This window comes from Poecilia formosa, unplaced genomic scaffold (genome assembly GCF_000485575.1).
Source record: "Poecilia formosa unplaced genomic scaffold, Poecilia_formosa-5.1.2 Scaffold510, whole genome shotgun sequence".
Classification (NCBI taxonomy): domain Eukaryota; kingdom Metazoa; phylum Chordata; class Actinopteri; order Cyprinodontiformes; family Poeciliidae; genus Poecilia; species Poecilia formosa.
Genome location: NW_006800449.1, coordinates 67,536 through 88,760, shown reverse-complemented (window position 1 = coordinate 88,760; position 21,225 = coordinate 67,536). Strand labels below are relative to the sequence as shown.

Sequence of the window (21,225 nt, the reverse complement as noted above, 5' to 3'; positions counted from 1 at the left end):
AGACCCTGAGCTAGCTAGCTATCTAAAATCTAATTTAATAACATTAAACTCTCATCTTGCTCCTGCTCGAGACATTTTTATCAGGGACAGGAATAAACACATTACATTTTATTTAAATTAATTTAATAACTTGGCAGTAAAAAGAGTTTTGAACTGAGAATGTTGCTTATTTTGTTGATCACATGGTTTTCAATTAAAATGCGATTAATTTCTTACAAACCCTGGAATTACCTCAATAAAACATTTAATTCCACCACTGATTTTTATGTTTACCAGTGTCCTGAAGAGCTGCTGGGCTGACATTAGCATTTCTCCTCTCTGTTTTCATACAACTTGTTGATAATTGGTTATGATCTCAGAGAGATCTGGCAAAGTCTCATAGAGACGACCTCAAAAACTAAAAACAAAACCCACTGAGGGAGGCACTTGGTGACTTCGACAAGGTGTTGGACGACCTCAGAGAGATTCATGTCAGCCTTAAAGACAACAGGGTTTGTTGACCACAGAGATACGTGACACCAGATGACTGGAATGACTGTAACGTCTTTGTTTTTATCTGTAGCCATTTATATTCCCCGCTTCTATTCATGGTAATTGTCTTTCTAGTAGGGCTGGACAATAAATCAGTAATAATATATATCGCTATAGGTATGAGATCAATATCGGCAGATATTGAAGGAATATTCAGTCTCTAGAATATTCACTCAACGCCAGAACCGCACAGCATTATGGGAGTTGTAGGCAGAGGAAACACTGCAGCTGCTCAGCCTCTGGCAGCGAGCTAAGCTAGGTTGGTGGCTTCAGCTCACTCAATCTTTGGTTACCCAGCAACAACTGGAGTAACTTGCAGCAGTTTAAGCCACTGCTTACAAATAAAAAACAATGGCATGAAGTAAAAACCAGGCTGGCAATATTTCAGATATTTAAAACAAAAAAATAGTAAATCAATATTGAATTTGGTGAGTATTCAGTAGCATCCTGAGACATTTTTTCAGCCTATCGTTCAGCTCTACTTTCTGGTCTTTCTGCCGAGTCGTTTTCTGTTCCTGTTTTTAGTTTTTTGAGGTTGTCTTTAGCTGTTTGTGGTATTTTGAATCATCATTCTTGGAAACATTTCATTGTCCTGACACGCTTTTTTTGCCCTGAACCCAGCAGCAGCTCTCACACGGCGCTGGACACACTGTTCTCGCTCAGCCGTCCATAACACGGACCATTTCTTTCTCTAAACGCACACCGCACCCTTGCTGCTCCTGTCTTTTTTTCTTTTTCTTTTTTTGACAGCAGTCAGTCGGCTTGAAGTCACCAAACATGTCTCTGTTTGTGTTGAGGAGTGCAAAACGCGCAGGAAGCGGGTGAAATGATTCCTCCATTGCGTCGCAGCAACAGTTCCGCTTTCCGCGGCGTCGAAGACGATTGTGATTTAGAGACGCTAATGAGTTATTTACGGCCCCGCCGGCTGTGTAAACACTGGCTCGTCAAAGCAGGCGTGTCTCGGTCAGAGGTGAAGCTCGGAGGATCGTCGTTAAACGGGCAGATTTATGTCTCGCTGCAGGTTGATCCAGGTCTGTTATGGATGCTGCAGCTTTGTTTCACACAGGAAGCTCACAGGAAACCTCGTGTCTTTGTCTTTCATTCTTATTTGTTCACATGAAGCTACAGACTCTGATGTACTTGGTTTGGATTTTATCTGCCAAATAGAGCTTTTGTTCCATTTTTTGGATGCATTATGTATTCAACCCCTTTTGAGTGAATACTTTGCAGAACAAAGTTCATCACGGTTCCAGCTGCAAGATAAACAGCTGAAACTGAAAGTTATGCAAAATAGCTGAAGATGATCTGATCTGATCTTATCTGATCTGATCTGATCGGATGGAGAGCAACGAGCAGCAGCTTTCAGTTCTTCCCACAGATTCTCAACTGCTTTTAGTTATGGAGTTTGACTAGGCCATTTGTATGCTTTCATCTCAACAATACTTTATCTAGATTTGTCACAAAAAACTGATTTTGCTTGGAGACAAATTGTCTCAGTAGTTATTGCGATAAACGATCACACGTTATTTTGAGACAATTTTCAAGTAATGCATTAAACATGTCGTACTAATACAAGTTGACCCTGAACATGCAGTGGAAGACATGTTAAATATCCAACATGAAACACGACGCTCCAAAGAGAAAATGAAAACCACACACAACCAAAACCACACATAAAATAATTACAAAGTCTCTGAAACAAAGCTTTCAAAATGGAAATGATCAAACTTTAAGTGATCATGGAATTAATTGATTACTAACTTATTTCAACAGGCTTAGTTGTATAGTATATAAATCCACACTGTAAAAACTTTACCAGGTATTTTTTGTCTAGTTTTTAGTGAATGTTAGTTTTGCCTTATTTGAGGAGTACTAACTTATAAATAATATTTCAGAGAGATTTAGGAGCTTGTTTTATAATAATTCCTCAATATTGATGAAAAATTATTTCCACTGGCAGATTATTTCACTTCAGACATTTTTGCCATGTTATAAATAATCTGCCAGTGGAACTTGCATATATTTAATCAATATTAAGGAATTATTATAAAACAATCTCCTATTTCTAGCTGAAAAGTTTTCTCTTATTTCAAGTGTGCCAACATGTTTGCAGTAGAAACTGGACCAAAAATACTTGGTAAGGTTTTCTTTTTGCAGTGTGTTGTCCATTTCTCTTTATTATACGTCTTAAATTTATAATGGTCTTAAAAAGTTTTACATTTGAGTTCTAGCTGAAAAAACCCTTTAAGTTTCCATTTAAAGCCGGACAGAGAGATGTTGGAGTAGGGGATAAGACCTTTGGAAGAGATGGTTTGGACTTCCTCCTCCTTCTCTCTCTGCTCCTTTTCAGCTTCTCTAGAATTTGGGGTCAAAGTTCAGGCATTATATGAGCTTTGGACACCCTGATCAGCTGCTCCAAATAGACAAGAAAGGATAAATAACTTGCTGCTATGGTTACGCATCATAGCAAATGTGCAAAAAGTGATAAAAAGAGGAAGAGCAAACGCCAAACAGCAACGCCTCAAACCAAAACAATGAACAAGAGTGTAGAAAAGAACAAATGAGGTTTGATGAAGATCATCAGTTTTAGTCATTTCCACGTGAATCTAAAGGTTTTTGTTTATTTGGACCTAACGCGCTCTTTGTCTCCGTGTCGCTGCAGGCTGCCAACAGCTACCTGAGGGACCAGTGGTTTCACTCCCTGCAGTGGAAGGTGAGCTTTCTGTTCGTCTTTAACTATTAATTCATCAGTTTGGTTACAGAGCTCCTCACTCCCAGACCCATTCAGGAAAAGGTTCTGCTGTTGTTGCTCAGCTTGTCACCGATCTGACCTGTAAAACCCGCCGACACCTGAAGCCGACACCGTCGCTTCCTGTGCTGCAAATTTATAATCCATGTGTGTCCAGAGGTCCAAACATGAGGGAAATAAATTAAATATTGGATGCGATTCTGCTTTTTTTTTTTTTAGATTTGCACATTTAGAGTAGTTTTGATCAACGTTTCTGATGGTTTTTCAACTTAAATATGTAAAAATAACAGTTCAACAGTAAGAAAATTAGTTTGTTTTATGGAAGAGGATTAGAGATCCCTAAAAAAAATACTTTAATCTGGCAATTATGACTTTAATCTTCTGAGATCAACAGTCAGAATTCTTCTTTTTCTCAGAATTTTGACTTATTTTGCCAAAATTTTCTTTTCTCAGAATTTTAAATTTTTCCTCAGAATTTTCAAGGTTTTTTCTCAGAATCCTGTTTTTTCTGAGAATTTTAATTATTTGTCTTTGAATTCTGAATTTTTTTTCTGAATTCTGAGGAAAAAAAGCCAGAATTGTCAGAAATAATTATTTTTTGTTCTTTTTTTAATGGCCCCAATCCTCTTCCATATTTAACCAACAAGAACATTCAGAACATTTCCATTTAAAGTTGGACTAAAATCAAAGAATTACAAAGAAGAACTTCATACGGCCTCCACAGGGCTTGGAAACCTCCAGACAGGTCTTTCCATACAGCAGATGTTCCTTTCCTCTGATTGGATATTTCTCCTGCAGAAAAAGATCTACAAATACCGTAAAGTCCTGAACAACCCGAGCCGCTGGGACGTGGTGCTGAAGGAGATCCGAGCGCTGGTGGACATGGCTCTGACCTCCCCGCTGCAGGACGAATCCATCCACCAGGCCCCGCTGCACATCATCTCCACCCTGCTGGCAGAGGCACGTCTCTCCCTCCTGCACACTCAGGCATTCGCTGAGTGCAGTTCGCTGCTCTGTCGCTTCTTTTAGTATGGGCTTAAATATTTGTGCATAGATTTTAGAACAGGAGCTGCGGTTTGGATGCAGATACTTTTCTGTTTTCAACCTTTGTTTCTTCATCCACTGGTCTTTTTTCCACAATAACTGATTCCTCTGGTTGCCTGCACTGCAAAAACACAAAATCGTACAAAATATTTTTGTCTAGTTTCTTGTGCAAATATATTATTACATTTGAAATAAGACAAAACTAATTTACAAGTACCGGTAACTTAAAATTCCTTAATATTGACGAAAAAGTACTAGATCCACTGTCAGATTATTTCAGTTATAACAAGATATTTTTTCCATGTTATAAGTGAAATATTTGCCCATTAATATTAAGAAATGATTGACTGAAAATGAGCTACTAAATGTTGCTGAAAAGTTATTTCTAAGTTAGTTTTGTCTTATTTTAAGTGTAATAAGCCGGAGGTGTCCAAACTGTGGCCTGAGGGCCATTTGTGGCCCTTAGCATGATTTTATTTGGCCCCTAACAACAAGATAAGAGCCGTAAGAAGTTTGGGCAATAAAACAGAAAACAATTGATGACACAAACAATTTGGAAATTGTCTGAAGCGTTTTTATGTTTTTGTTGTTTTCTGATGCACAGATTTAACAAAAAAAAAGTTTATTATTGAGCAGGTAAACAAAAAAATCAACAATAAACTAATTTTGCATTTTTATCTTAATGAATTTTGATGAAATTTTCCAGTTTTGTTAGCTTGGCTCCAGTAGTTTCCTGTGTTGACAGTTTTCGTTTCTTCCTGTCTGCAGAACTCGAACCTGAGCGCTCAGGATCACGAGAACATCATCGTGGTGAGTTTCCAGGTGAAGCCTCTCCAGCTTCCTGCCGTTTTGCCCTTTGACCCCCTGGATATCGACCCCTGCAGTGTTTCTGGGTGCATGTGGAGCGCCTGTGTTGTTTGTGCAGCTCACCTGATCCTGCGGCCTGGTGCCCTGCCCAGGTAAATAGCAGATAGCATATGTAAATATTTATCTGCCTGTGCTCTTTTGCAGGCGATCGCTCCGCTTTTGGAAAACAACCACCCGCCGCCCGACCTGTGCGAGTTCTTCTGTAAGGTGAGACCACCAGCAGCAGCTGCAGCAGCAGCTGCAGCTGCTGCTGCAGCAGTGCTTCGCTCAGCTGTTGAACTCTGCAGATTTAAAAAAAAATCTTTCTTGTTCTGCGTGTTGCAGCATTGTCGGGAGCGGCCGCGCTCCATGGTTGTGATCGAAGTTTTCACGCCTGTGGTCCAGAGAATCCTCAAACACAACATGGTGAGAAACCATGAAAATGCCCTAAAATTCAGGGTTTTTTGTTTTGTTTTAAATCAGTGAACCTGGAAACCTGGAAACCTTTTATCAGCTGCAGATTCTCAGCAGTGAAAACCACTTCCTGTCCCGGCGTGGTTCCACCCTGCCCAGTTCCTTTATGGGATGGCAGACTGGTAGCCGGCTTGTTTCCATTAGAAGCTCCCTGACACCTTATCCCAGTGTTTCACAATGTAGGGGCCGTGGCCCCTCAGGGGGCCGCCAGGGCGCTGTGTGGGGACCTCAGATAATTGGAGCAAAGATGAGAAAAAAAAGAAAAATGAATCCCATAATTCAATCTTAAAATTTTTATTACAATTTTTGTTTTAAGTTTTTAAATAATTTTTAAACAAAATATAAGTTATGAAAGTCATAATATTACAACTTTATTCACATAATTTTCAGACTTTATTGTCATGTTATTTCAACTCTATTTTTTACGGTTTTATTCTCATAATGTTGTGACTTTATTCTCGTACTTTTGTGATTTTTGTTCTTGTAATATGACTTTATTTTATGTTATTTTGACTATTTTCATATGAGTTTATTCTCAGTTTTGACTTTATTTTCTTAATTTTATGACAGTATTTTTGAAATATTTTGACTTTATTGTTATATACCTTTATTCTCGTAATTTTATGACTTTGTCATATTATTTCAACATTATTCCTGTACGACTTTATCCTCATAATTTAATGACTTTATTTGTAGTTTTTTCCTCAGAAAGGCCATAAGACTTGGCAATCCTCAAACTTTGTGTTTTTTTCTCTTCTGGCAGGATTTCGGGAAGTGCCCTCGGCTTCGTCTCTTCACTCAGGAGTACATTCTGGCTCTCAACGAGCTGAACGGCGGGATGGAGGTGGTTAAGAAGTTTATCCACAGGTGAGCGAGCCTCTCTGAGCGTTCGGAGCGTCTAGACGTGATTCTGCCTGCAGAATCTCTGGATCAAACGTGTTTGTGTTGCAGCATGCACGGTCCGACGGGGCAGTGCCCTCACCCCCGTGTGCTGCCCAACCTGGTGGCCGTCTGCCTGGCGGCCATCTACTCCTGCTACGAAGAGTTCATCAACAGGTCAGTCATTTCCTGAAAACCACGCTGCTTTTCCACTTGAAACCTGCTTCACTTTTAAAGCTAATTACCACCTTTTATAACCTGTAGCTGTGCACTGAATGGCTCTGCGGTCTGTTTGGGGGTAACCCTGTTTGTAATCTCACATTTTATGATCCGAGTGTTTAGCTAGAGCTGTTGATCCAGAGGAGCCGTGGCGTTGTTTGCCTCCATGTTTCCATTGATTAGACAAACCCCAGGCTGGTAATTTCCCACATCTTGCAGCTCTAATATGAAGGAAACGGGACAAACAGTCATTTCCAGTTGTTACCAGGAAGGCAGCCCATAATCGGATCGGTCATCAAACCCACATTATGCCATTTATAGCCCTAAACTAATTTGCAGCATCCCGCAGCGCCACAGAAATACACAATCAATTATAGGAGAAACAAATAAATGGAAAATAATTAAATATATTGCATGATCATTGGACTGTGGAGAAAACCCTGAGGTTTTTTTATGAGAGCTGCTGTTAGTGGGTTTTTCTTGTCAACAAACTCTTTATTGAGCTTTATTAAATTTAATTTGTTATGCAAATGAAACAAATGTTTTATATCCTGTAAAAAAGAAGAAAAGAAAAACCTGTTGGAGCACTCTGTTTTTAGTATTTCCAAATAAGTTTTATTTTCTCAGAAGGATTTTAATTTTACAGAATCAGAAGTCACATTTCATCACCTTACCGAGTTATTTTTTGCCAAAAGTGACGTCCATCCATCTTCTTTACCCCCTTGTCCCTTAGTGGGTCGGGAGGGTTGCTGGTGCATATCTCCAGCTCACGTTCTGGATGAGAGACAGGGTTCACCCTGGACAGGTCGCCAGTCTGTCGCAGGGCAACACAGTGACACCCACGCATGCACAGGAAGAACATGCAAACTCCATGCAGAAAGACCGGGGCCGGGAATCGAACCCAGAACCTTCTTGCTGCAAGGCAACAGATCTACCAACTGCGCCACTGTGCAGCCTTCCAAAAGGGATGTTTTCTGTTTAAAACATATTTTGTAAAGAGAGAGGTGGTGATTTTTTGGAAAATGATAATTTGCAGTTTGCCATATTTCATGTAAGAAAAGACAAAAAAGGAAGATTTTAGGTCTATTTGATATATAGTAGAACATGGTGGTGGCGGCATCGTGCTGTGGGGGTTTTATTCAGCAGGGGCACCTGATCAGAGCTGATGGAGCTAAATACTGGACCTAAAAAGCATCCAGAGCTAAAGTAGGAAGGTTTAGATCGAAAAATAGGCATGTTTTAGAATGGCCTAGTTAAAGTCAAGACTTAAATCCAATTGAAAATCTGTGACAATAATTTAAAATTGGTTCTCTTCGACGTTCTCAACCAGTGCGGTCCAAACATTTTTTTATGTGGGTCAAAAAAATAGAATTTTTATAAACTAAAATCACAGAAAATATCTTCTTTTTTTTAACAATTAACTAAGGATCAACTGTTTTAATTAAACAAAAAAAAAAATTTTCTCTCCTTTTTTCTTTAGGAACAGGATTGGATATCCAAAACATGAAATGTTTTTTTCTTGTTCAATGAAGGAAAACCATTTTCCTTCATTTTATTTTTCTTGGTAATAAAAACAAAATCCATGTCAGCCTTAATTTGAAAACACTTTCTGTATTTATATTTGTTTTAAAACAACATTAAAAGCAGATTTTGGTGCACCAAAGTTGGAGTATAGATCAATGAACGGATGTGGCCCTAGTTACCATGACAACTGAAAGAGAGCTGAAAGCCTGGAAAAGATGATGTTGCATCTAATGTTTATCAAAAGGAGATTTTAATTTGAATTTAAAAATTTTAGTTTTGCGATAATTTATTTAATGTTTGAGCACCTTTAGGATAAACCCAATCTGACTGAGCTAAAGTTATTTTGCAAAAACTAAAATATAAAAATAAACAATGAGTCAAACTGTTAAGTTCTACGACCCGTTGCTGTTTGAATATTTTTGCAAAGTGAAACGAATTACAGAAATAAAACGAAAACATGACCGAATGGAAATACTGGCTTGTTTACCCTCCGTTTGACCTCTTTCCAGGAATTTATGTCTGGATGGTTCTGGTTGTTTCCTTTTGGGTCTTTATTACCTTCAACCCCAAAGCTTCTCTTCTCCCAGAGCTTCCGTTGCCATGGGAACCGTCGCCGTGGCAGCCATTTCTCCAGACTCCGTTTACATCTCTCTTGCCCTCTTATCTCATTTCCATCCTTACCATATGCTGGAAAGTTTGACTCGGCGTCATTTCTTCTGTTTGTTTTGTTCGTATGTGACACATATACTTCATCATTCCGATCCTTTGACCCAAAAAAAGATTCCACATGCAGTACTAGTTCTAGCAAGATATAGGAGCTTGTTTTTGATCAATAATTCCCCAATATTGATAAACTGGCAGGTTATTTAACTTATAACAAGACAATTCTCCGATGCATTTAGGGGAAAAATCTGCCAATGGAATAAGTATTTTTGAGAAAACTTGTATTTCTGTAAAAACTGAGCATCAGCCTGCTGTTTGGACGCAGCCGTGATGGTTTGTGATGTTTCTCCCACCTGCAGCAGAGACAACTCTCCCAGCCTGAAGGAGATCAGGAATGGCTGCCAGCAGCAAAACGACCGCAAGCCGCCGATGCCGCTCCGGCTTCTGCGACCGGAACCGCCGACGCCGCCTCCCTCCACCATCCTGCCTCTCTCCAGCGCCCCCCAGCCGTCTCCACCCGCCCCCGCTAACCCGGCGGCTCCGTCCATCCCCATCTGCTCCCCGACGCCCTGCCTGCCGCTCTCCCCTCCGCCCTCCATCGTCAACTCCAGCGAGATCCTGGTGGAGCTGGAGCGGAACAACAACACGGCCAACGCCAAGCGGAAGGGTGGGCCTGCAGGGGGCGACAGCGAGCCAAACCTCATCGACTGCCTGCTGGTCAGCCCGGCTTTGAACACGCTGTCCATCCAGCTGCCGGCGCAGGCCGACCGAGTGCTGGGCTGCTTCGCCCTCATCCTCAAGATGCTGTGAGTTCACACGACAGGCTCCACTGGAACAAGATGTAATTTGCAGTTTTCAAAGTTTCCAAATATGAAAAGCTTAGACCTGACTGAGATTTTGGTGAGATGATAAACCCAGCGCTGGTTGGAGCTCCACTGTTCAGCCTTGCATAGCAGCAGAAACGCCATTCAAAGTTCAGCTCACACAAACTAGGACTTTACTCAGTTGAATTGATTCACAGTTTTTACTCAATCACAGTTTAAGTTCGATGGACTTTTTACAGATTTTCCCACAGATTGTTCAGCTTAGATTGATGACGTTACATCTAGATTCTGACCCTACGATTTTATTTTCTTTGAACTGCCTTCGTGCTCACAGTTTCATCTCCACATTAGCAGTTTATACATCAAAATGTTGGTGTTTTTCTCCACTTTCACACAGTGTGACTCCCACTGCTGTAGGACTTAAAGTTTTTTGTCAAATCACCCAAACTGCAGAGTACACACCCAAACTCTCATTCACTCCCATTAGAGTTCTGATTTTTGTCTATCCAGACTAGAACTGAGGGCTCAGTTTAACCCGTCTTATCTTCTACATAAAACATTGTTCACACTTATAATTTTACATGTGAGCCCATCATAAGGTTCTGACCCTGCCAGGTCAGAATTATTTTTGTTGTGGCCCATATTTTGTTACACAGTAACGGTTTCTTCAACTCATTTCTCCCTGCCTCCTGTGAAAGGCGGCAATCGCCATGGAAACAAAAGATTTGGAATTCAACCTCTGGTTTCCATGGCGATTGTGGCCTCACAGAGTAATTTCTTTAATATGTTATTAGTCTTCCTGGAACTCTACACTCAAAAGTTCTCAGAAAATTATATCTGAAGTATGATTTTTTTATTTTATTTTGTACTTTGGCCGTGTTGAGTTTACGTATGCGAGTGTCTGACGCAACGAAACACCTTCTCAATGCGAAGTACGCTAATATGTTCTTGTGTTCTCGGCAAGTACGGCTGAAAGTTCGTTCTTGCTGTGAACAGAAGTATTCGGTGCAGTAGTTCTGCTATTGGAACACAACGTAGCTGGTAACGTTGCCGCTCAGCTAAGAGTATGATTTTCTTTATCTTGACCTTTTCTAATTTATGTATGTGAGTTTTTGACGCAGGAATTGGCCTTTTTTAGTACCAAAATACAAAAGTACGTTCCTGAGAGGCAAGTAGAGTTGAAAGTTTTTTTCGACAGTTGAAGATCTTTCCCACAGTTTCAATAAATGTTCCATTTTTACTTCGTAATGGGATTATTTTCACATCTACAATGGATAATAAAGTAACAAAATATTTGATGCCAAATAAATATAATTGGGAAGAAATGTCAATACCAAGTAGAAATCTTTTTTAAAAATGGGCTAAAATGTATTGACTATACAAAAACATTACTAACAAAATAATCTTTTCCAATATCATAAACATTAGACTTATCTGTGAAGCATGATTATCAACTAAAAAATGAAAACCTTCCATTATCCCTTAAGTTAAGGATCCATAATATGAGAATAAAGTGATAAAATTTTGAGAATAAAGTCGCAATAATATGAGAAGAAAGACGTACTGGAATAAAATCAAAACAGCGAGAATAAAGTCGTAATAATGACAAAGATGAGGTTTTCTCGTAATTTAATTTTTTTTTTTAATTTTCTTGGCCCTAATACTCAGAAACAGCATAGTTTCATTCTAGTGGGCGGAGCCTGAGGAAGCTGACCAATCAGAGCAGACTTCTGTCTTTGGAGTAAAAATCTCATTTTAAACTCCTGCTTCACTTTGTAAACATTTAAGGTGAACTGGACACTGAGCTGTTAAATTGGCATCTCTGTCATCCACACACATTTACTAAGCGCTTCCTTTTAGTGATAAATGCTTTAAACAATGTCCCAGTTAGAGAAAGGCGAGTGTGTGAGCCGCCCTGACTGGCTGATGGCTGCTGATTACAGGGTGAAAATGGAGCGGCGGCGGGGCGTAGACCCAGCGACTAAGCTGGCAGGCTTAAAAAGCAACAGTGTTTGTAGGGTTGTAGCATTTGTGACAAAGCCGGAGTTACTTAATCTGTGTAATCTGAGGCTGCAAGAGCTTCTGTTACATCAGCACAACTGTTAATCTGCGTCATCGCAGCGCTGCTCGGGTTTCACTTTCTGCTGTCTTTTTTTTTAAATGCTCTGGGCCTCTTTGCATTGTCCTCATGGATTTCTTGCTTTTCTTTTGTGATTTTTCAGGTCGGACTACGATGACTGGAGACCGGCTCTGGCCAGCCTGCTGCAGCCCATCCCGTTCCCAAAAGAGTGAGTGCTCAGAAAGATTCACACCTCAGGAGTCAAAAACTTCTGAATAAAATCAGCAAGGAGTTGATTGTTTGTTTTCTGTTTTTTTTTCTGTTTGTTTTCACATCACTAGTAGAAATGAATTAAATAAGCAACTTGTAAAACCACCTTTTAGAAGAAATGACTCTCCAGTTGAGGTCTGGACTTTGATTAGGCCATTAAAACACCTTGCCTCTAGTTTTCAGCCATTTTGCTATAGATTTTGTGCTTTTAAATGAGGCCAAACCATCAACCCTCCTCTACCATGCCTGATGACGTGTTTCATGGTTGTGCTGTAGGGTTGGCAGAACTAACTTTTTAGTTAGTGAAACTAATGTTTAGGTTTAGTGTTAGTGCATCTAGCGTTTTAGTTGGCAGTACTAATGTTTATGATTAGTTCCTTTGGGTTAGTGCAACTAGTTTTTAAGTTGGCAGTCCCCTCCACTGATGGCAGCATGTTTATAAAATATGTTTTAGAGCATTGATGCAGTTATTCTAGTGTAGTGTCGTTGTAGGAAGGAATTGAATTGTTGTAAATCCAAATCTTTTATATTTCTGATTTGGCGTCAGATCCTGCCACATTAGTTTCCCTCTGACACCAGCAGTGCAGCCATGACCTAACCTCCCATGTTGGCATTCTGGCTCCAGTTGCTGTGGAGGTAGCCGTGTTTCTGAGAGGCTCCTGCGGGGGCCGTCTTCCTGACGTAGGTGTGTGAAGCAGCGGTCCCAGCCTTCCTGCCCCCAGAGAGCCTGCTGTTATTGGACAGAAGCAGCCCAGAGCTGTTGTTGCCTGGCCCTCCCAGAGCTTCATTAGGGTTGACTGGTGAACGTTTTGTTGTTTCTCCAACGCTGGGACGCACCTGCTTCTCACCTGCACCACTGCTGCCCCGTTGGCGCTTTAGGCGTCGTTGGGAATGGCAACAAGCTGAAAATAAAATGAGTCATCTTGGCCACGGTTGATTTATCCGACTGAGTGGCTGAAACAACAAAAACCCAAGAGTTAGCATGTCAGACATAAAGGTCCATGATAGAAAAACAACCGGGCTGTTTGGAACAGATGTTCTCCCCAAACAGAACATGGCAGCTGGTCTCAAAAGACTTCTGGAAAAATGTAATTCAGACAAAATAGAGATGTTTGGCAATAATGCATAGAAGCTGTTGTGCATGATGGAGGAGGCTCCTGGTTGGGGCAGCTTGCAGTCACTGACACAGAGCAATAAATTCAAACACAGCAGTAAATCTACAATAGAATAGATCTGAAATGATTAATTGTGATTAATTTATTACTTCAATAATCATTGACTAATTTAGTAATTGATTAATCGTTAACTGCAGTATTTTCTGTGTGTCTTTTTTCTCTTTCAGAGCCTCTGAGGGCTTTGGTAGAGTGTTAACAATTTGAATTTCAAACAAGAAAATCTGGTTTTCTGCAAGAAAACTAATTCTTAAACAATTAATCAGATTAATTGTGATTATTCAATTATTGAAATGGTCGTCAACTAAAGTGCAGAGCTTTTTTTTGTTTTGCTTTTTAGCCCATAAAATGTTTATTTTTCTAATTTAAAAACGAATGTAATTATTTACATTGTTTTATGTATTTTAAATATTTTCTAACATAAATTTATGATTAAATAAAAAATCTGCAGAATATGCCAATTTGTAACCGATTAATCGATTGCTAAAAGAATCAGTAGCTGCAGCTACTGATTCTTTTAGGTCAGCGCTGCACGGTGCGAGTTACTAAAACCTGCTCCCACAGAGACTAAAAAAAATTAAAAATCAAGAGGTTACAATGGCCTACAATGAGGTTAAAGCCCAGAAATCAGCCTGTTTGAAGTGCTGCGAGTTGACAGCAGCTCAGACTGCAATAACAAAGTGATACAGAAACCTTCACTAATTTCCTCGAGAGGACAATTAACTCTCAGCAGTCGGAAAATATAACGAGCTTTTTGCTCTCCTGAAACCTGTGAACTTGTCATCAGCGTCTCATCACCGCAGCTGAAACAAGAAACTCTCCTGTTTCTCACATCTGTCTCTGTTCTCCTCCCTGCAGGGCTCTGGCTCATGCCAAATTCACAAAGTAAGTGTCTGAAAGTAGCAATGTATGCAAAGCCGACTCTGAGGCTTCATCTCGGCCTGACGCTTGTTCCTCTGTCTGCACAGGGAGCTGAAATACGTCATCCAGAGGTTTGCAGAGGATCCCAGGCAGGAGGTGAGTAGCTGCTCCTCTGAGTGAGAGAGAGAGAGAGAGAACGCAGCAGGAAAAAATAGCAACATCTATGTTTCTGTGGCCTTCAGGTTCATTCCTGCCTGCTCAGCGTTCGCTCGGGCAAAGATGGCTGGTTCCAGCTCTACAGCCCAGGGGGCGTGGCCTGTGACGACGACGGCGAGCTGTTTGCTAGTATGGTGAGCCATCACTCCAAAGGCTAAAAACGAATGCTAATATTGGCGTCATGAATGCCGTTTTGTTTTATATTTTCATCACTACTACAAACCAGGTTTCTGTGTCTTTAATAAAGCTTGAATTAAATTGGACAACATCTTTGCAGACCCCACACATCCTGGACACAAACTGTTTAGCCTTTTATCGTCAGGTCAGCGCTGCACAGCGCGAGTTACTAAAACCTGCTGCCACAGAGACAATTCTATCATTGTCTTCCTCTTTTGTAAAGACAATACAAATATATTTACTTATTTACTGATTTTCTCTAACGTTCATATTAAATTGTTTTCATTAAGAGCAAAGTGGAACCAAGTAAAAATTCCTTGTTTGTGTGCAGAAACCTGACAAAGATGAAAGATAATTCTCTTTGTTTTTCTAAATTAATTTCTTCATAAGTAAATATTTACATATTTATTTTGTTTTGCTTTTTTTATATATATTTAAAACATTTTCATTAATATCAAAATAGAATCAAATCCAAATTGTTTATGTGCACAAACTTGGCAAAAAAAAAGCCCTTTTTTTTTTTATTTCTCTGAATTAATTTTGTCTCAAAGTGGAATAATTTTCTGCAAGGGCTCCATTTTGTGCCCTAAAGCACAGCTACTCATTCAGAAGTTGGATGCTTCCCTCGTGGTGAGGAACTGGTGACGTTAGTTTTATGACTAAAATGCATTGACTTTGTTGCCCGTTTTCCATGTTATTGTTGATGTTTTCCTATTAAAATGAGTCAATCTCCGTCTCTCCTGCAGGTCCACATCTTGATGGGTTCCTGCTACAAAACCAAGAAGTTCCTTCTCTCTCTGGCTGAGAACAAGTTGGGTCCCTGCATGCTGCTGGCCCTGCGAGGGAACCAGACCATGGTCGAGGTCAGAACACGATTTCTACACTTTTTTTTAGATGCTTAAACTCCAGATCAATGCTAAAATTCAACCTTTGACCTCCTGGGATGGTGATTGAAGAGGAGTGATTTTTATTTGTCTCTTTTTTTAAAAAATCCACCAGAATCTTTTTTTTTCTAAGTGTGTATCTGCATCAGCCAAAAGCACTGAAACCTACTGAGACAAAAGCCATGAGTTTTACAGATTTTGTCTTTGTGTTCTCAGATTTTGTGTCTGATGCTGGAGTACAACATCATCGAGAACAAAGACACGCAGCTGCAGATCATCTCCACCCTGCAGAGCACGCAGGTGGGCTTCCGCATGTACGAGCAGCTCTGCGACCGCCAGCGGGAGCTCAAGGAGCTGGTGAGCTTCTCCTCCGACTCTCCTCTGAAAGCTGCATGTCTTTAATAATTAATTTAGTGTGCCAAGTGTGTTAAATCTCTTCAAAGATAGGTAAAGCACTAAACAAAAGATTAGCTTTGCTATTAGCAGATTAGTGTGCCTACTACTGGTTTTCTGTGCTTTAAAAAAGAAACTTATCCTGTGCATTCCTTACAACTCTGACTTTTCCTTTTTGATCTCTTCAGCAAAGAAAAGGAGGTCCTACCCGGCTGACTCTGCCCTCCAAGTCCACGGTTGGTTCACCCTCAGTCTGTTAAATCAACTCTCCTTCCTGGCTGACAGACAATGAAAACATTTGCTTTGTCTCTTCCTCACTGCAGGATGCAGATCTGGCCCGCCTGCTGAGTTCAGGCTCCTTCGGGAACTTGGAGAACTTGAGCCTGGCCTTCACCAACGTCACCAGTGCCTGTGCGGAGCAGCTCATCAAGCTGCCGTCACTCAAACAGCTCAACCTCTGGTCCACTCAGGTCTGCAGTCACTGCGATGCGAAACAAACCGGAGGCTGACGAAGCTGTGAAATGACTCACCTGTGGTTTGTTTTGTGCTTCGCAGTTCGGGGATGCAGGACTGAGGTTGTTATCCGAGCATCTGGCCTGCCTTCAAGTCCTGAACCTGTGTGAGACGCCGGTCACCGACGCCGGCCTGCTGGCTCTGAGCTGTAAGAGATCGCTCACTGATGAATCTTCTGATGCGCTGGCAGCCGTAGCTGACGGAGCTGCTTTTTGTGTTTCAGCCATGAAGAGCCTGTGCAGCCTGAACATGAACAGCACCAAGCTCACAGCCGACACGTACGAAGACCTCAAGGTAACGCCCAGCAGAAGAAGTTGCATGTGGACGACTCCAAGGCTCAATCCTTGGATCCCTTCTCTTTATCTAATCCTGTTGTTTTTGTCGGAAAGTTCTGAAGCACAAAATCACTTTGTTTACTTAAAAAAAACAAGACCCTGATAAATTATTTTTTAACTTTTTCCACTTTCTACGTGACAAATTTACTGGTTGCAAATGTGCATACCTTAGTCACATGTGGAGTACCTCAAGGTTCAGTCCCTGGAAATCCTCTTATTTAACATCTACATACTCTAACTTTGAACTGCCTTGTTGCTGAAATTTGCTTTACTAATAAACTTGACTTAATAAAGTAACAATCAGCAGATTTTAAGTCTTGTTTTCTCTTTGCAGGCCAAACTGCCCAACCTGAAGGACGTTGATGTCCGGTACACAGAGGCCTGGTGATCCGCCACAGCCTCCTGCCCCATCCATGGTCTCACACACTCACACACACACACCCCACCATCAACTGCATCGACCAGAACCTCAGCGCCTCTCCGCCAGCCAGCTATGGAGGAGATTTCTTCAGCTTCAACCACTTCAGGGTGCAGCCATGAAGGAAAGGTCAACATTTCTCCGTGGATGTTTCATCCCTCTTTTTTTAGGATCTGTTTTAGTCAGACTGCACAGGGACCGCACCCTTTCATCCGTCCTTGGCCCTAAATGGTCTCTGAGTTTTGAGGCTTCCTGTGATGAACACTGGAGATGTTCAGGTGTTGTGTCCGAAACCGTTTCCCTTCTAAGATGAGTTCCTCCCACCAGTTCTGACCTGATGTCGCGTCAGTAGACTCATGTTGCATTCAAATACACCTCGTATTCTAGATAATCTAGATTGAAATTAATTTAAAATCAGGTAATCAAACTTTAATATTATGAAATACCACCAGACTTAATCAGCACTTTCTAAATATTTATCATGAATTTGTTTCTATAATAATTCAGAAAAAATGGAGACAGAAATAAAATTTAACTACAAATTTTTAAAAAAAAAGTATTTTAAACATTATCTTCAAAAGGTACTTTTGAATCTTGAAGTCATGACTCAAATTTATAGAATATATTGGAAAGGGTTAGCTTTGAGTTTTATATTTTGTATCCAGAAGTTTAGATTATCATGTTGAGTTTAATTTTATTAGAATTACCTAATAAAATTATGTATAACACTGTTGATATCTGACCAGATCTGGAGGGACCCTGGCCCCTGTCAGCCCCCATCTAGGACCACCCATGGTCCAGATGGTCTTCAGCCCCTGAATAATTCTGCTTCTGGCTCTTTTGTCCAGGTCACATAATTTAAAAACATGTCATGTAATTCTGGATCAAGGTTATCGGCCAAGCCATGAAGAAAAGACATTACGACCTGGAAAGGGCTTTTCTCTAGTTTATTACACCACCATGGGATTCAAGTCCACTCATAAAACAGATTATAAAGAGATAACACTACATTTATTTCACAGAATTTTTTTTTTTTTTATCTAAGAATATATTAATAAATCTTAAACTGTTGTTACACTTTTAGCTTCAGTCGTATAGAGATAAAATCACGGTAGGGCTGGAAGATTTTTTTTACATCAATTCCAATTTTTGTCATTAATAGATGTTTGCCTCCCTTTTTTTTTCTTAAAATAACAGAAAATATTTTCTATCATCTCTCCTGTGACTTGTCCACATGAGTATTGGAGCCAGGCTATAAAAGTGTATTGTTTAATTTCGAGAATATAGTCATAATATCAGCAGAATAAAGACACAATTTTACCACAATAAGTTATAAAATTACACAAAAAAAGTTGTTTTAATGAGAAAAAAATCTTTTGGTTCTCGAAATCTAACGTAACCAGTTCAGCAAGTCTTTCTTTGAACCAGACAGTTCTTTGCACAATCATTTCAAAGTTCTGCTACTGATAATAATTTGGTGCCAATAGCAAAGTATAACTTCAAAAGACGCTCATCATTCCTCATTTTAAGTTTTCGAATAGGAGTTATAAAATTACTACTTTTTAACATTAGGACTTTATTATGGCTATTGTATGAGTTTATTCTCATATTACCATGCCTTTCTTTTTATACAACTGTGGTCTTGTAATATTATGACTTTATTTTTCGTAAATAAATAAACAATCTTACCTGGGCCCCAAGTTAAAAATCTAAATAAATTGAAACTGTAAAACACTTGTCAAAACAAGATGGCGGCCCTGTCCGTACCAACATCAAAATCCAGATTTTTCCAAGAATTTAATCTTCGAAAAACAAAAAAATCTATTAAATTATCACATTTTATCTAGAACCGCCTTTGGTGTAGATTTAATGGTGTTGAATTTGCATTTACTGGTGGAGAAACTCATTTTGCAGCGGAAACTTTGCTCGGCACAATAGCCGAGTCTAGTCTCCGAACAGATCCATGATGTAGCTCCCTGAACGGACCGACCGAACTCTGTCGGAGTCAGGACCTTTCAATTTTTCCTAAAAAAAACTAACAAACAAAAAAAAAAACTACTCCTAATATCCGTCACACGGAAAAAGGAAAACTGAGGTTTTTTTATGATCTTGAATTAACATATTTTTCCAGATTTGGCAGTGGATGCGTTCGTGTTCCGCTTGTTTTCGGGAGGGAAAATATGGCGGCTGCTGTTTCTTTTCCTTTTCTTTTCTTTTTTTTTCGTTTGTATCCGGAGGGAAGAGGAAAACCACTAAATTCCGAGTGACGTCATGTTGAGTCCTCTTGGACTTTTTTTTTGACTCTGGAAACAAACTGTTGTAGGACAATTTTGCCAAAAAAAAGAAAAAAACAAAACAAAAACAAAAACTAACTTCTATATCCAGCCAACTTCTGTCGAAACTGTCCCGACTTTGAAGAGAGAAAACGATCCGGACGGATTCATTCGTGTACATATTGGATCGGAGCAGTTGTTTGCTACATTCCCTCGGAACCAACATTTTGAACTTTTTGTTCCCCTCCGGTATCAAACATACGTCGGACGTCCTCTATCTGGTTAATTTATTGGCGTCAACCTGCCGACCGCTCCCACAGGACAGGACGTTTTGTTTCCTATTTATTTGGTGCCATCGAGGCTGTCTGTTCCGACCCGTAACGGTCCGAAAGGTTCGGGTCCGGTTGTCCTGTACATACCGGTGTACATAATCGTCTTTTTGGAGTCCTTTTCCTCCTCCTCATCCCCCTTTTTCTTCTCTAGGCCTGATTTCAGCTGCAGGCTTGTGTTGCCTTCATCTTAACGTTTGTTTGTGGTTGTTTTCCTTGTTTTTTGTTTTATTTTTTCACACAAAGTGCACTGTAATCATAAAAAAGGAAATGTTTTTAATGCATATTATTTCAACGGTTTTCAGCTCTCTGATGATTTAATCACTTTAATCAGTCTTGTTTCCTGTGTTGTTGTTGCTCTAGTTTTTTTTTTTTGCACGTATGCGTTGCTGCATCATCTAATATTTTTTTGTAATTTCTATTTTATATATATATAAATATATAAAAAGGTTTGTAAAATCTGATAAAAGGGGGAGAGATCACTTATCTCCCGAAAACGAACGACTGAAACGGAGGGATTTGATCCCCCAAAAGGCCAGTTCAAGGGGGGTTGATGAAAACCGATCTGACCGTAGCTGAGCTTTATTCGTTTAAATGTGGCCATTTTTTATATAAAACAATAATAATAATGCACATATTTCTCGTTTTTCTCAAAGAATGTTGTTCAGATAATCATATCAGCGGTGGGACCCAGTGGTTCCACATTAGCAGCTCGGATTTTACTGCTTTAGTTAATCCTTTAACACTTTCTCACTTTTATTGGAGCAGTTTATGTGGGCAGGTAAGAGGGAGATGAATAAAAGAATGTTTATTTAATTCTTTAACTTTGCTGATGCTACCAGGAGCTAGTTAGGCTGAAAGATTTTTTTAAAAAACGCAACAAAATTATCCTTTTACGTAGCTTTAAATGCAACATTTAATGTAATATGAAGCTTTAACACAAAGAGAAAACGAGTTTGTAATTTTCTCTCTTGATGTAGAGAAAAGTTTGAACAGAGTTTTAGAAAAATTTTATTTAAAAACACGCAAATCCTGTTATCCGGCACTACCACATTGTGACCAGCAGGGGGTGCTGATTCCCCAGTAACAAGGACACAGGGGAATCGGTGAAAATAAGCAGTCATAATCAATAAATTAGAATATTTATTCACTCCAGCAAATCCATAGCTAAGTGAAACACATTATACATACTATTTGCACACTGATTAACATTTTCAAGCCTTTATGTTGATTATGATGATTTTTCTGCTTGCAGCTAATGGAAACGCATTACATTCTAGGACATTGCATCAAACAAAAACAAACAATTTTGAAATAAAAATATGCAGTTAATATAACGTATAGTTGAAGGTTATTTTAGAAATCTGATAAGTTCATATTTTAATTTATTGAATATGACTTTAAGGTGTTTTCCCAGCCTAAAAGATGTTCGAATGCTGCACTTTCTCACCTAACTGGCTCCTGGTTTTGGTTCCCAACATGCAGGCATGAGCCGGATCTCCCAGAACCGCTCCGGTAAACAAGTGGGCCCTTCTGGGCCGCAGCGTGTCGAAGTTTCAGTGTTTAATGGTT

At 39.8% G+C, this 21,225-nt stretch overlaps 1 protein-coding gene across 2 annotated transcripts in view; it reads left to right on the top strand.

Moving 5' to 3' along the window:
- The window catches only part of cmip (c-Maf inducing protein), a 36,474-nt gene extending 18,399 nt beyond the window's left edge, over positions 1–18,075 (top strand). For both annotated transcript variants that reach the window (XM_007579177.2, XM_016664778.1), the window contains exons 3-21: positions 3,194–3,244; positions 4,079–4,240; positions 5,093–5,134; positions 5,336–5,398; positions 5,516–5,596; positions 6,408–6,511; positions 6,596–6,700; positions 9,289–9,735; positions 11,976–12,041; positions 14,113–14,139; positions 14,223–14,271; positions 14,358–14,465; positions 15,255–15,371; positions 15,609–15,749; positions 15,974–16,021; positions 16,109–16,255; positions 16,341–16,446; positions 16,522–16,592; positions 16,968–18,075. In XM_007579177.2, coding sequence (XP_007579239.1) covers positions 3,194–3,244; positions 4,079–4,240; positions 5,093–5,134; positions 5,336–5,398; positions 5,516–5,596; positions 6,408–6,511; positions 6,596–6,700; positions 9,289–9,735; positions 11,976–12,041; positions 14,113–14,139; positions 14,223–14,271; positions 14,358–14,465; positions 15,255–15,371; positions 15,609–15,749; positions 15,974–16,021; positions 16,109–16,255; positions 16,341–16,446; positions 16,522–16,592; positions 16,968–17,021 — 1,989 coding nt within the window. In that variant the 3' untranslated portion in view covers positions 17,022–18,075. The remainder of the gene's footprint in view (positions 1–3,193; positions 3,245–4,078; positions 4,241–5,092; positions 5,135–5,335; positions 5,399–5,515; positions 5,597–6,407; positions 6,512–6,595; positions 6,701–9,288; positions 9,736–11,975; positions 12,042–14,112; positions 14,140–14,222; positions 14,272–14,357; positions 14,466–15,254; positions 15,372–15,608; positions 15,750–15,973; positions 16,022–16,108; positions 16,256–16,340; positions 16,447–16,521; positions 16,593–16,967) is intronic.
- The last annotated feature ends 3,150 nt before the right edge of the window (positions 18,076–21,225 follow it).